At 39.3% G+C, this 13,912-nt stretch overlaps 2 protein-coding genes across 2 annotated transcripts in view; both read right to left on the bottom strand.

Annotated features, from left to right (window-relative positions):
- Positions 1-6,262, bottom strand: part of LOC126236312 (juvenile hormone esterase-like) — a 557,639-nt gene extending 551,377 nt beyond the window's left edge. The window contains exon 1 of the mRNA XM_049945523.1: positions 6,249-6,262. The gene's annotated coding sequence lies outside the window, so the exon portion shown is untranslated. The remainder of the gene's footprint in view (positions 1-6,248) is intronic.
- LOC126236311 (esterase FE4-like) overlaps positions 1-6,840 on the bottom strand; it is a 128,625-nt gene extending 121,785 nt beyond the window's left edge. Inside the window, exons 1-2 of the mRNA XM_049945520.1 lie at positions 6,671-6,840; positions 6,071-6,152 (exon numbers count right to left, since the gene is read on the bottom strand). Coding sequence (XP_049801477.1) covers positions 6,071-6,152; positions 6,671-6,693 — 105 coding nt within the window. The 5' untranslated portion in view covers positions 6,694-6,840. The remainder of the gene's footprint in view (positions 1-6,070; positions 6,153-6,670) is intronic.
- Positions 6,841-13,912: the final 7,072 nt, after the last annotated feature.

Raw genomic sequence — 13,912 nt, 5'->3', positions numbered from 1 at the left:
ATTAAGTTGTGTATCTAGAAGCAAGAGATCTATTTGGTATGTCATGTACTTTGAGGCCCACCAGACAACAAAGCTGACATTTAAGTATTCATCTTCAATTTGAAGGGAGCTTCGCTTGCAGAGAAGGTCAACATCTTTGTTTACTTCTGTGACATAAAGCCATGCTTCCCATCTGTAATGTGGTGCTCTAAATGCCAATGCTTCAGTCATATGTCTTACTGATGTATGTACAGCCCCATCAGATGAGGCCGCAATCAGTCACTTCATGAAAATGCACCATGTCAGCTGCTACCAGTCTGTGTATGTATGTACACAGACAGGTTGTAGCTCACATTGATGCATTTTCATGAAGTGGCTGATTGCAGCCTCATCAGATGGGGTTGTATGTACATCAGGACGATGGACTGATGACGGACCTACAGACGGACCAAGAGAAGGAGGGAGCTGAAAGCAGAAAGAGGGGGTTGGGATGGGTAACTAGTGGCTCAGAGACAAACAGCTAGTTTTCTGGTTACGAATGCAGTAGGGAGGGGTGGCTGCTGTATAGGCTAGGATTGTGATGCATTGGTGCCAGAGTCAGAGGTGAGTGGCACACAAGGAATGTGATGTGGACATGTGAACTGGGAGGGGTGATAGGACAGAGGAGGGGGAAACTGTTGAGTGGAGGGTATGGCAACACTGACGCCAGGAGAATCATGGGAGCAAAGAATGTGCTGCAAGGTTTACTCCCATCTGTGTAGTTCAGAAAAGCAGGTGGTGGAGGGATGGATCCAGATGGCCCAGCTAGTCAAGCAGCCATGGAAATCTCGCATGTTTTCCTCAGCTGCAAGTTGTGCACAGCAAGAAAGGTATAAAGGAAATCAAGGCAAAATTTGTAAACAAATTCAAGTACAGGGAGAGGAAATAAAAAATGTTTAGTTTTGCCAATAACATTGTAATTTTGTCAGAGACAGCAAATAACTGGACAAGCAGTTGAATTGCATGAACATTATCTTCAAAGGAGATTGTAAGATGAACATCAAGAAAGCTGAATATAGTCAAATTAAATCAGATGATGCTGAGGAAGTTAGATTAGGAAAGGAGACACTAAAAGTAGTACACGAGTTTGCTATTTGGTCAGTAAATTAACTGTTGATGGTCAAAGTTGAGTGGGTATAAAACACAGACAGTCATTCAAAGAAAAATGTGTCTGAAAAGGAGAAATTTTTTTGATGTCTAAAATTCTTAACAGTCATTTACAAAAGTAATAAAAAGACATTACAATTTTGTTCATTGCTGTTAAGAATTTACACTGATAATGTCAACCACTAGGTTGGTCAAGCTTTTGGGTATGATGAGAGAGTGCTTAATGTCCCATTGTAAAGGGTTAATGTCTTTATATTTAATTGATATTTTTGGAAATGTAGAAAGGCTGTTTCTGATATTCATTTTTCTGTGTTTGTTTTTAAGAAATTACTTTGTGCTTTTACATTAGGTACATTCCTATAAAAAAATTTATCTTGTACTTTACATCAGAGGGTGTAACTTTATTGTATTTTTTTATTATGCCTTTACTGCATTTTTAAAGTTTTGTTATGATCTCTAATGGTAAAAATCATCATGTGATTTTAAAGGTTATTTCTTCATGTAAGCTTTGGTTTTTCTGTTGATGGTATTTGTTGTATTTGATGTTGGCATTTTGTATGCTTTGGAATACAGAGGGTTCTATGATGCTTGTTTTTGCAATACTGAGTACTGAACTTAGCTATTTGGCTGTGTAAGCTACAATCTCACTGTATGTCAGATTGGAAAAAGCTAAGGTTAACTTTGAAAGAGGAGGAGGGGTTAGACCTAGGCAAGAATAAAGAGAATACAGTAAGTAAGTTCTAATGGAAGTAGATTGCAGTAGTTATTTATTTTGCTTTGGTCCTGTGACACCTTGTACAGAAATAGGATAAATCAATAAAAAAAAATACAGGGGAATAAACATTTCACATATACAAAAAAATCACTACAGAATGAGATTTTCACCCTACAGTGGAGTGTCCATTGATATGAAGCTTCCTGGCAAATTAAAACTGTGTGACAGACTGAGATACGAACCAGGGGCCTTAACTGCAAGGACGGGTTGCGAGTCATGCTTCACGAATTTAGTTAGTAAAGTACTTGCCTCTTAAAGGCAAAGGGCCTGATTTCGAGTCTCAGTCTGGTACACAGTTTTAATCTGCCAGGAAGTTTCATTATTAATATGGTTTACCACCAGTGATTGCTGTAGACATGTTCCACCATAAATATAAATGATCTATGTTAATGCAATATATTATACATATAATTAATACAGTTCGTCATACATGATTGCTACAATATATCTGGTAATTTTACATTACAAAACTCCACTTAATTTGGTGAGGAATTCATTAACAACATGGAAACTGTAGTTCATCTCAAATCATTTCATGTTTTAATGGATTTTCTTTCTTTCTTTAATGGATTTTATTTCTTTCTTTGATGTTGTCAGGATGGTGATTGTACAATTGTGTTCCATTGTGAAGAACACTTTTATGATAGATTGACATTCTGACATGGGAGATGTGAAATTTATGCAGTTCTTCATTTTACGATTTTACTGATATATGTGGGAGGTTGCTAAATATTCTCTTGTGAAAACTATTGTTTCATATGCACTGATGGGAAAAAAACAATCTCAAAATTAGAATTAATTGTGCGACATACTCAAAAGTTCATAGGTGTGTTTCTACATGTGAAAGGTGATGTCTGCTCAAACATCACGCTGCAGCTGCATACACTGCAGAGCCGCTATGAGGATGCAAATTAGGTTTACTTTAAATACATGCTGTAAAGACAGTGAACATTAGTTACCTTTAAGATTGGATATGGTTAGTTGATGTTAGTCAAGAATGCTTTTAATATGACAAAGCTGGCCGCGGTGGTCTAGCGGTTCTGGCGCTGCAGTCCGGAACCGCGGGACTGCTACGGTCGCAGGTTCGAATCCTGCCTCGGGCATGGGTGTGTGTGATGTCCTTAGGTTAGTTAGGTTTAAGTAGTTCTAAGTTCTAGGGGACTTATGACCTAAGATGTTGAGTCCCATAGTGCTCAGAGCCATTTGAACCAATATGACAAAGATACATTATCAGTACCGCACTGAGTTTGAACGAGGTCAATAATAGGGTTACGAGAATCTGGATAGTCCTTTTGCAATATTGCAGAAAGACTTGGCAGGAATGTAGCCACTGTACATGACTGCTGGCAGTGGTGGTTACTAGAATGTATGGTTACAAGAAGACTGGGTTTCATAGGATCAAGTGGCACTACTGAGCAATGAACTGTTATGAATCTGTTACTTCAAGGACAGCTCCGAGGCAGACGCCCTGTAGCGTGCATTCCACTGGCTCCGAATCACCACCATCTGGGACTTCATTGGTGTCAAGCAAGAGCTCATTGAAGGCCAGGGTGGAGGTCTGTTGTGTTTTCTGATGCAAGTTGGTTCTACCACACTGCCAGTGGTAGCTATCTGTTAGTTAGGAGGACTGTTAAGGGCCTGTATGTTAGTCACTTAAATATTTTATCAAGATAAATGTATGCTAAACCCACTGAACCTACATCTGGAATTATGGTTTGGGGTGCAATTTCGTATCACAGCAGGAGCACTCTCACGATTATCCCACACACCCTTAGTGTAAAATTGTACATCAGTCTGGTGATTCAGCCTGTTGTGGTGCCATTCAAGAACAGCATTCCAGGGAGTGTTTTCCAACAGGATAACACTCACATACCACTGTTGTAACCCAACATGCTCTGCAGAGTGTCAACATATTGCCTTGGCCTGCTTGATCAGAAGATCTGTCTTCAATTGATCACATATGGGACACCATCAGATAGCAAATCCAGTGCCTCCCACAAACAGCATTAACAGCCCCTGCACTGACTGATCAAGTGCAACAGGAATGGGGCTCCATCCCACAAACTGACACCCGGCACCTGTACAACACAACGCATGCACATTTGCAGGCTTGCATTCAAAATTCTGGCAGTTACACTGGTGATTAATGTACCTGCATTTCACATTAGCAGTGGCTTATCTTCCACTTACATTAACCTGTGATCTTGCAATGTTAGTCACTTAAATATTTTATCTAGAGGAATGTATTCCCAAAATTTAATTATCCTACATTAATTATTTTTTTTGGTATTGTGAATTTTTTTCCGGCCATAGTATATAGATGCATGGAAAGAGTATGGAAAAGAAGAGGAATGAGTCTTGTCTCTTGATGTTGCATATGTTTTCAATAATTCTTTTATGGGTTTTGATTACAGTTCGACTACAGGATGTATTTTCCCAAAACATTATTTTATATGTGATTACCAACTGTAAACATGCATGATGTGTCTGTACTACTGTTTCTCTATGACAACTTGCTTCCAGTATCCATGGAATGTAACAGAGTAATGATAGTTTAGCTGTAAGAAGTTGAATAGGCGTGCTCGATTTTAGATCACCCTGCAGATATATTCCTGGGAATTTCACATCAACCAGTTTTAAACTTTTATTTGTTTCCAATGTGTGATCATTTTGTTGCTTGTGATGGAATATATTAAAGATCATGATACTATTTTTCAGTGATTATTATAAGTTTAATTTTTTTATTTATTTTGAAACCAGTGTTAGCTCCAACAATGATGTGTCTCCTAACAACTGAAGGATTTTTCAGTCCAATCCTGTAACCAAACTGTTGGTGTCACTTGCGAATAAAATTTTTGATTTGGCATAAGCAATGTTACTCAAATTGTCTATAAACAGCAGAAACAGGACTGGACCTGATGTTTACCTTCGTGATTATATTTTTTTCTGAAGAGTATGTTGTTGTTCTTGAAATGTTTCAAGTAGTCATGTGTTGTTTAAGACCAACTTTTTGTTACCAGTTAGTAAGATGTGATCTAATCCAATAATTTGGAATACCTCTAATTCCCCTTATTGTCAATTTATTCAGTAGAATAGCATGATCTATAATGTCAAACGCTTGGGAAGGTCCAAAAACTATTCTGGTAGCCATTACCTTTTCATTTATTGCTTTTACAAGAGCATGCACATATTTGTAGATTGCTGTGGTTGTAGATCTAGCTTGCCTAAGTCATGCTGATGTTTCTGACAGCAGTGAGCTTCTGTTTATGAACTATAATACTGGTAGGAGCTTCAGAAAGATCTTTGAGTCGAGTAACCACTAAGCTGTGCGCCAGACCCATAATTGTTAACATTGCCTGTGGCTCCCTTTTAGTAAAAGAGACAGATGGGGAGGCGGGGGAGGTGTGTGTGTGTGTGTGTGTGTGTGTGTGTGTGTGTGTGTGTGTGTGTTAAGCTTCACAACCTATAGATGATTTGGAAAGTTACTTGTGAGATCGGAGTAATTAATAATATGCTTCAGACGTGCTACAATATAATGTCCTGTCTGATTTCTAATACTGTCTGTAACATCAAAATCACATGAGCGTTTCTTTAACAAGCTCGTTCCTAAGTATGACCTGTTTGAGAAATGTACACCCTCTAGACGTTTTGTAGTTTTCAATGCAGTGCATATTAAGATTTTGAAACTTATTTTGGATAAGATCATTTGCTATTTTGCAAAAGTATTCATTAAAATTATACGCCACTGAGGTGCTAACAGATAATTGCCTATTTTCGAATTTTATTAATACTTTTTGCCAATATCTTTGTACCTGTTTCAGATCTGATAATTTTTCCGCATTGGTAACGTCTTCTTTTTTGATTTGCACATTCATTCATCATTGCCACCTCTTCGTAATCTGTAATAACTTTGTAATAGGTTTTATAGTACCGTACTCTTATGTAATTTTGCGTTTCTAATGACAGAAGATTGCGTATTTTCTATTACATCATATTCAGAGATGAATGAGCTTGCAGGTAGATTGGCGTGGAGGACAAGGGCGTCAAACCAGTAAATACAAAAATTTCAATGGCAATGCCAACTGCATAGAAAACACGACGAAAAACGAATACAGATCATATTCCAAGAAGATTCTGTACTAGTATTGTTAAGAATTGTTAAGCGCTTACCTTCTTATGTGTTGTAAGAGCCAAAAAGCAGCAACGCGAAAAAGATGAAAGGCTGGTTTCACTTACTCTTACATAAGTTCTCCTGCAACATTTATTATTATATTAATAAATACGTTATTTGGTAAACTAATAATCTAATGCTAATAACATGTGTTATCATTGCGGTCACGGCAATTACCGAACTGGGATACACTGTCAATGCAGTAAGGTAGCACTGACTCGGACAGCTCACTGCTTTCGACTCCTTTTCAAAATCATTTATACAGAAACATTGCAAGTGCCACACCGAAAGTTCAGAATGATATTAGTATTTAAGCTAACATTGATTTAAGTATCCCAGGTCTTTAGCCGCCAAATTTGAAACGCGCTGTCATGACGTCAGACGAATTTTTGATTACCGGTATTTATTTGAGTACATGACACAAGTTCGCATCCAAAATCTTCCTGTTAATGACTATTTAATTCTGTACGTTTCAATATTAAAATCAATACGCTACATTTACTTAATTTCGTACTACTCATGCCCAAACTACCTGCTGCTTAGAGAGCTGATAGCCTGAGCGTTATGAAAATTTGTTTCTACTTACGACTTAAACTTACATGATCTGTTTAAGACGTATCATTTCGTATGTGTGTGGTGCGCCGGGCGTTATGTTGATAAAGTCTGTAGATTTTACACCTCTTGGCGCGTTACCGCGAACATCTTCTACCGGAAAACAAGCATGCGAAATACACTACACACATCAGTTGCCAATACAGAAAAGAAAGTGTACTATGTAGGTCACAAACCTCCCAACCAGTTTCGCTACATTTAAGATTCTTGCCAAGGTTGGCCGCTTGCGTAATTTTGCTGCAAGGACTGTGCGATTTCAATCGGTCTCAATGAAAATTGCGAATTTTCATAATACCGGTACTTTACCAGGGAACTAATCGTAATCATTTATTGGTTCATTTTGAACCATTACACACTTACTTTGTATATTTTGTAGGATAAAGTTTTGTTAACTGAGCCACCTTTCGCTTTTTAAATTAATACTTCGTGAAAGGCAAATGAACACCTCATTTTACTGAGTATTAAGCACTGAGTGTTCGAAAAACTGTTAAAGGCATAATCTAATTTTTAATGACAGCACATAGTTTCCAGTGGCCTACATACCGCCATGTAGCAGGTCAATGATTGGAGCCATGGAATGAGATTAACAGACTACTTAATTCAGAAATTTTATAGTCTATATGTCAAAGAAGCCTTTACTGCCCTCTATATGATACAGCATACAGACATACAAACAACAAATAGCAGCATCAAAACTGTGTACAAAAAATTAATAAATAGCAAATACGATCCGAAGAAATTCAGATCACAGTGAAAAAGACAATGTATTTGCTTGTCAAACTGATCTTAATTGAAACGATTTAGGTCATTATAATACAGTATGCGTCCCTGGTACAAAACTCCTTTCATCTGTTGGCATAAACTTCATTGCTCCATTTAAGTGTCCATAAAACGACGCTTGAGCACCATCTTTTAGGAATTGAAAAACATTAGCAACATAATGTTTTACAATTTTCTTCATAAACCTTTTTAACCACAGAATTCCCTGTAGAAAAGAACGTCTGATGGGCGGAGGTGACGTGTCTTTGTGCGTCAGAGTACTAAAAAAGGCAGCCCTTAACATGAGTAAATTAGAGATCGCAAGGGGACTCTTCAGGGTTCAATTGTTGAATTAAACGATGAACCTGTGGATCGACTGTTGCTAAAAAAAGCCCGACTTCGATTTTTGTCGTGGATCCCATGTGTCAGTAAATGTTGTTCCAACCATTCTACATAATTTGACCATGGTTCGATGGACCTATTAAAAGCCGGAAACATTGGTGGAGCCACGTGCAGAGTGTTCAATTTACCTGTGATGGAATCAACTCTATGAGCTACCTCTTGAAACGCTGGGGAGTGAAGGTGATGTTCTGACCTTGGGGGCACTGCCTGAATCTGCTGCAGAGTTTCAAAAATGAAAATCCCATCCCAGTCACCAATAACTATAGTGTCCTGCAGTCAGCAGGAAAGAACTAACGATCGATTTTGAACACGCTTTATAATAACTAAAACGCCTTCTTGGCGTGCACTAATTTCCAAATGCAAGAACAACAAGAAGCACAACAATTCTTATGGTGGCAAAAACCGGATAAGAGTACAAGACAATGAAAAGAAAATAATAACCAAAATACTACTCTACAAAATTACAAAGATGAATGCTATGGCGAGAGTCTGCTATGCTAGAGCCGGCGTAGCTGCTAGGTACACACTGCCGGTCTGACTCTGTTGGCGTGCTTATAATGCCGATTCGGCAGAGTGCTACATGTATTCACACTAGTTCTAATCGGTGGATCTCTGTCACATGGCTTTTTACGAAGTAGTTCTGTGTTTATGCGGAAAGTCTGTTGTTGTTTACACTCACTGGCGATGGTTCGATCTGAACTCTTGAAGGGAGGTCGGCAACCCACCTTGCTAGTCTGTTGTGCAGGTCCTCTAACTGATAAGGGGCTGCTACAACAAGAAGGAATAACAATAAGGGTGGTCTGGATGGTAATAAGTATCTGTTGAACTCGAAAAGCAACCCAGAACCAGCGGAAGGCACCCCCCCCCCCCCCCCAAGAGAAAAGGAATGCAGAGGTGGAATGTACTACAGTGAGTATAACAGATGAAAACGGTATAAGCTTCTGTTTGACACAGGGGCACATGTGTTGCTGGCTTTGAGAGATTTAGGGGATAGGATGCAATGGGACTCATCACATTATAACTTGTATGAGGTGGGGGATAACGATATATGGCCACCTGGGTCGGTAATGGTATATTTTCAAGTGGAATCAGCCAAGTTTAGGCAGTGTGCAGAAGTAAGGGAGAGCTAGAGCATGATATCAGGGGTAGACTTTCTGCATCATCATCACACCATGATTGGCTTTTGAAAAGGTATATGGGAGCTTAGCAGGAAGACATTCCAGTTAGGGGAAGCTGTTGTCAATGTTGATCTGTTGCCAAGATTGTCTCTTATAGTAGGAAATCCAGTTAACTTTGAGTGGTGACATTAAGGCTTAATTCATATAATTCTGTGTGGAGTGGCACCATGAAGTCGCTCTGAGTGAGTGTGTGTCTTCCCAGTCAGTATGTTGTGTATAGTGTAGTGTATAGAGTAGTAATGTATTAAATACAGTATGTTGTTTAGTGAGATGAGGTGTTGTATACACACATGAAAAAGATGGAGGCAGGGTAATACCTGTCAATATGTATAATTTTGGTGCCAAGGAGATTAAGTAGTTAAAGAGAACATTAGTGGCACATTATAAATTCTTAAATAGGAAGATGGCCACACAAAATGTGTGAACTATGAGAAAGCACAGGATGCCACTTCGTTTTTCTCGCGCGCTGTTTGGGAGGGGAATAGTAGAGAGATAGTATGATTGTGGTTCGATGAACCCTCTGCCAAGCATTTAAATGTGAATTGGAGAGTAGTCATGTAGATGTAGACTGCATTGCATGGAAACGTTAAGCATTTATGGGGAACAGAGAGGGCAGAGATGGAATAACTGTTGTTACTGGTTCAAGATGTTATTTCAATTGGGACCATTGCCTGCAGCATCCATGATTTCATTGGAACATAGGATTCCTATGGGGAAAGAAGCACTGGTGCACCAGAAGCTGTAAGAATACCACAGTTCCTGAAGGCAATTTTAAAGAATTTGTCAGTCAGCAATTAGCCAACAGCATAATAGAAGAGAGTAATAGTCAATGGGGTACAGGAATTGTAGTCATATTGAAAAAGTCTATGGATGGTTGAAGGAACCACTGATTCTGCTATTTGAACAGTGAGACAACCATGGATGTTTACCCCTTTCCTATCACCACAGAAACAATTGATAATCTTGACCAATGCTGGTATTTCTCAGCAATTAATTTGAGTAATGGGTACTGAAATAAATCAAAATGTACTAAATTTCATTCATTATCTCTGTTGTGATGAAATGATCATGCTACATGAGAGCTGTGCCATAAAAGATGAGTGTAATGTTACAGATTTTTGTAGTCAAACCAGCAAAGATAATATCTAAATGTTATTCAATTTTTAAAACAAAAGCAGAAAAGCGAGGTCTCCCTGTTCTGATGTTTACTTTACTACTTGTTGCATTTCCTTAGTAAACAGAGTATGTGTAATTGCTCTGTGTAATTTTTTATTAAATTACTGGCCATTAAAATTGCTACATCATGAAGATGACGTGCCACAGATGCGAAATTTAACCGACAGGAAGAAGATGCTGTGATACGCAAACGATTAGCTTTCCAGACCATTCACACAAGGTTGGCGCTGGTGGCGACACCTACAACATGCTGACATGAGGAAAGTTTCCAACCGATTTCTCATACACAAACAGCAGTTGGCCAGCGTTGCCTGGTGAAACGTTGTTGTGATGCCTCGTGTAAGGAGGAGAAATGCGTACCATCACATTTCCAACTTTGATAAAGGTCAGATTGTAGCCTATCACGATTGCGGTTTATCATATCACCACATTGCTGCTCACTTTGGTCGAGGTCCAGTGACTGTTAGCATAATATGGAATCGGTGGGTTCAGGAGGGTAATACGGAACACCGTGCTGGATCCCAACGGCCTCATATCACTAGCAGTCGAGATGACAGGCATCTTATCCGCATGACTGTACTGTATTGTGTAGCCATGTCTCGATCCCTGAGTCAGCAGATGGGGACGTTTGCAAGACAACAACCATCTGCACGAACAGTTCGACGATGTTTGCAGCAGCATGGACTATCAGCTCGGAGATCATGGCTGCGGTTACCCTTGACGCTGCATCACAGACAGGAGCATCTGCAATGGTGTACTAAATGACGAACCTGGGTGCACGAATGGCAAAACGTCACTTTTTCGGATGAATCCAGGTTCTGTTTACAGCATCATGATGGTCGCATCCGTGTTTGGCGACATTGTGGTGAATGCACATTGGAAGCGTGTATTCATCATCGCCATACTGACATATCAGCCGGTGTGATGGTATGGGGTGCCATTTGTTAAACGTCTCGGTCACCTCTTGTTCGCACTGACGGCACTTTGAACAGTGGACGTTACATTTCAGATGTGTTATGACCCGTGGCTCTACCCTTCATTTGATCCCTGCGAAACCCTACATTTCAGCAGGATAATGCACAACCGCATGTTGGAGGTTCTGTATGGGCCTTTCTGGATACAGAAAATGTTCGACTGCTGCCCTGGCCAGCACATTCTCCAGATCTCTCACCAATTGAAAACGTCTGGTCAATGGTGGCTGAGCAACTGGCTCGTCACAATACGCCAATACGCCAGTCACTACTCTTGATGAACTGTGGTATCAGGTTGAAGCTGCATGGGGAGTTGTACCTGTACACGCCATCCAAGCTCTGTTTGACTCAATGCCCAGGTGTATCAAGGCCGTTATTATGGCGAGAGGTGGTTGTTCTGGGTACTGATTTCTAAGGATCTAGGCAGCCAAATAGTGTGAAAATGTGATCACATGTCAGTTCTAGTATAATATACAGGCCAAACTTCCAGGAAACATTCGTCACACACAAAGAAAGAAAATATGTTACGTGGACATGTGTCTGGAAACGCTTACTTTCCATGTTAGAGCTTATTTTATTACTTCTCTTCAAATCACATTTATCATGGAATGGAAACACACAGCAACAGAACGTACCAGCGTGACTTCAAACACTTTGTTACAGGAAATGTTCAAAATGTCCTCTGTTAACAAGGATACATGCATCCACCCCCCGTCGCATGGAATCTCTGATGCGTTGATGCAGCCCTGGAGAATGATGTATTGTATCACAGCCGTCCACAATACGAGCACGAAGAGTCTCTACATTTGGTACCGGGGTTGCGTAGACAAGAGCTTTCAAATGCCACCATAAATGAAAGTCAAGAGGGTTGAGGTCAGGAGAGCGTGGAGGCCATGGAATTGGTCCGCCTCTATCAATCCATCGGTCACCGAATCTGTTGTTGAGAAGTGTACGAACACTTCGACTGAAATGTGCAGGAGCTCCATCATGCATGAACCACATGTTGTGTCATACTTGTAAAGGCACATGTTCTAGCAGCAAAGGTATCCCGTATGAAATCATGATAACGTGCTCCATTGAGCGTAGGTGGAAGAACATGGGGCCCAATCAAGACATCACCAACAATGCCTGCCCAAACGTTCACAGAAAATCTGTGTTGATGACGTGATTGCACAATTGTGTGTGGATTCTTATCAGCCCACACATGCTGATTGTGAAAATTTACAATTTGATCACGTTGGAGTACATACTGACGAAACTAAAATGAGCTCTAACATGGAAATTAAGTGTTTCCGGACACATGTCCACATAACATCTTTTCTTTATTTGTGTGTGAGGAACGTTTCCTGAAAGTTTGGCTGTACCTTTTTGTAAAACCCTGTATTTGTCCAATGAATACCCATTTATCATCTGCATTTCTTCTTGGTGTAGCAATTTTAATGGCTAGTATTGTATTACTAAATAATAAGTTAATTTTCCTATCAATGTGTTTACAGTAATTTGTAGAATCTTGTAGGATCACATACATCAACCTGGTTTATGTGATTTAATGTTTTAGGTCTGTGCATCTGGATTTGGCACATATTGTTTGGATGTAAAACGGAAAACAGCTTATCACTTTGGGTTGTTTCTCTATTATGTACATACAAAGTGAAAACTTTGCGTTATATTTCAGGGAAGTCTGAATTCATACTTTTTGTTACCTTGTGCATTGAAATCAATATAAAATGGTCATTGCATTCAAACAATGACAACATACAATAACCAGTGAGCCGTGATACACAGAGAGGACAACAAAATTGTGATGGCATATGTTAAACAACAAAGTGAATGAGAGTCAACCAAATAATTATATTTATTTTGCAATGTGTGTTAAATTAATAAGTACATGTCATTGCTCTCATGACATGCCTTTCTTAACTGCATTGCATGCATTTTGGTAATAGCTAAATACTTTTTTTCAAATTTTTTCTTCCAGTAAGGGAGGATACATTACAATACCAACAGTTGGAAGCAGTTGCAGAGGACAGACCAAACACTGAGTTTTTGGTACTTTTGGGGTGTTATCAGTATATAGGATGCTGTTCAGTTTGAAAGATACACCAGTAACATTTGAGCATTTCTTAGACTGTGTGTTGATTGGGGATTGAAGCCTCATCAGTGTTTAGTATATTTGGATGACAAAATTTATTTTTCAAGAGACGTGCAAAAATATAAGATGTGACTGACAGAAGTATTCAGGAGATTGTGGGCTGCATGTTTGACATTGATTACTGAAAGTGTCATTTTGCATTAGAAGAAGTGAATTTCTTGGGTCATGTAATTAATAAGGATAGTGTGAGGACTAATACGAAATTGATACAAGTGGTGCAAGACTTTCCGGTACCAGGGGCAAGCAAAGTATTAGTCTTTCCCAGGCATTGCAAATTACTATAGAAAATTTATGAGAGGATTTGTAGATATAGCAAAACTGCTTACACAATTTCTGAGAAAGGGTATAAAATTTGTGTGGTCTGAGAAGTGTTGGGAAGCATTCAACTTGTTAAAGGAAGTACTGATGTCGAGTATAGTATTGGTGTTCCCAGATTTTCAGAAGGAATTTGTATTATCATGTGATGCATCAAACCATGCTATATCAGGTGCATTTTGAACTAGGAGGTCAGTGGGGAAGAACACCGTATTGCTTTTTCATCCAAACAACTGGATGGAGCCCAGAGAAATTATTCTACTGTGGAGAGGGAGA

This window comes from Schistocerca nitens, chromosome 2, assembly GCF_023898315.1.
Source record: "Schistocerca nitens isolate TAMUIC-IGC-003100 chromosome 2, iqSchNite1.1, whole genome shotgun sequence".
Taxonomy (NCBI): Eukaryota; Metazoa; Arthropoda; class Insecta; order Orthoptera; family Acrididae; genus Schistocerca; species Schistocerca nitens.
Note: the sequence above shows the minus strand (reverse complement) of the source record. Positions and strands in the feature narration are given on the sequence as shown.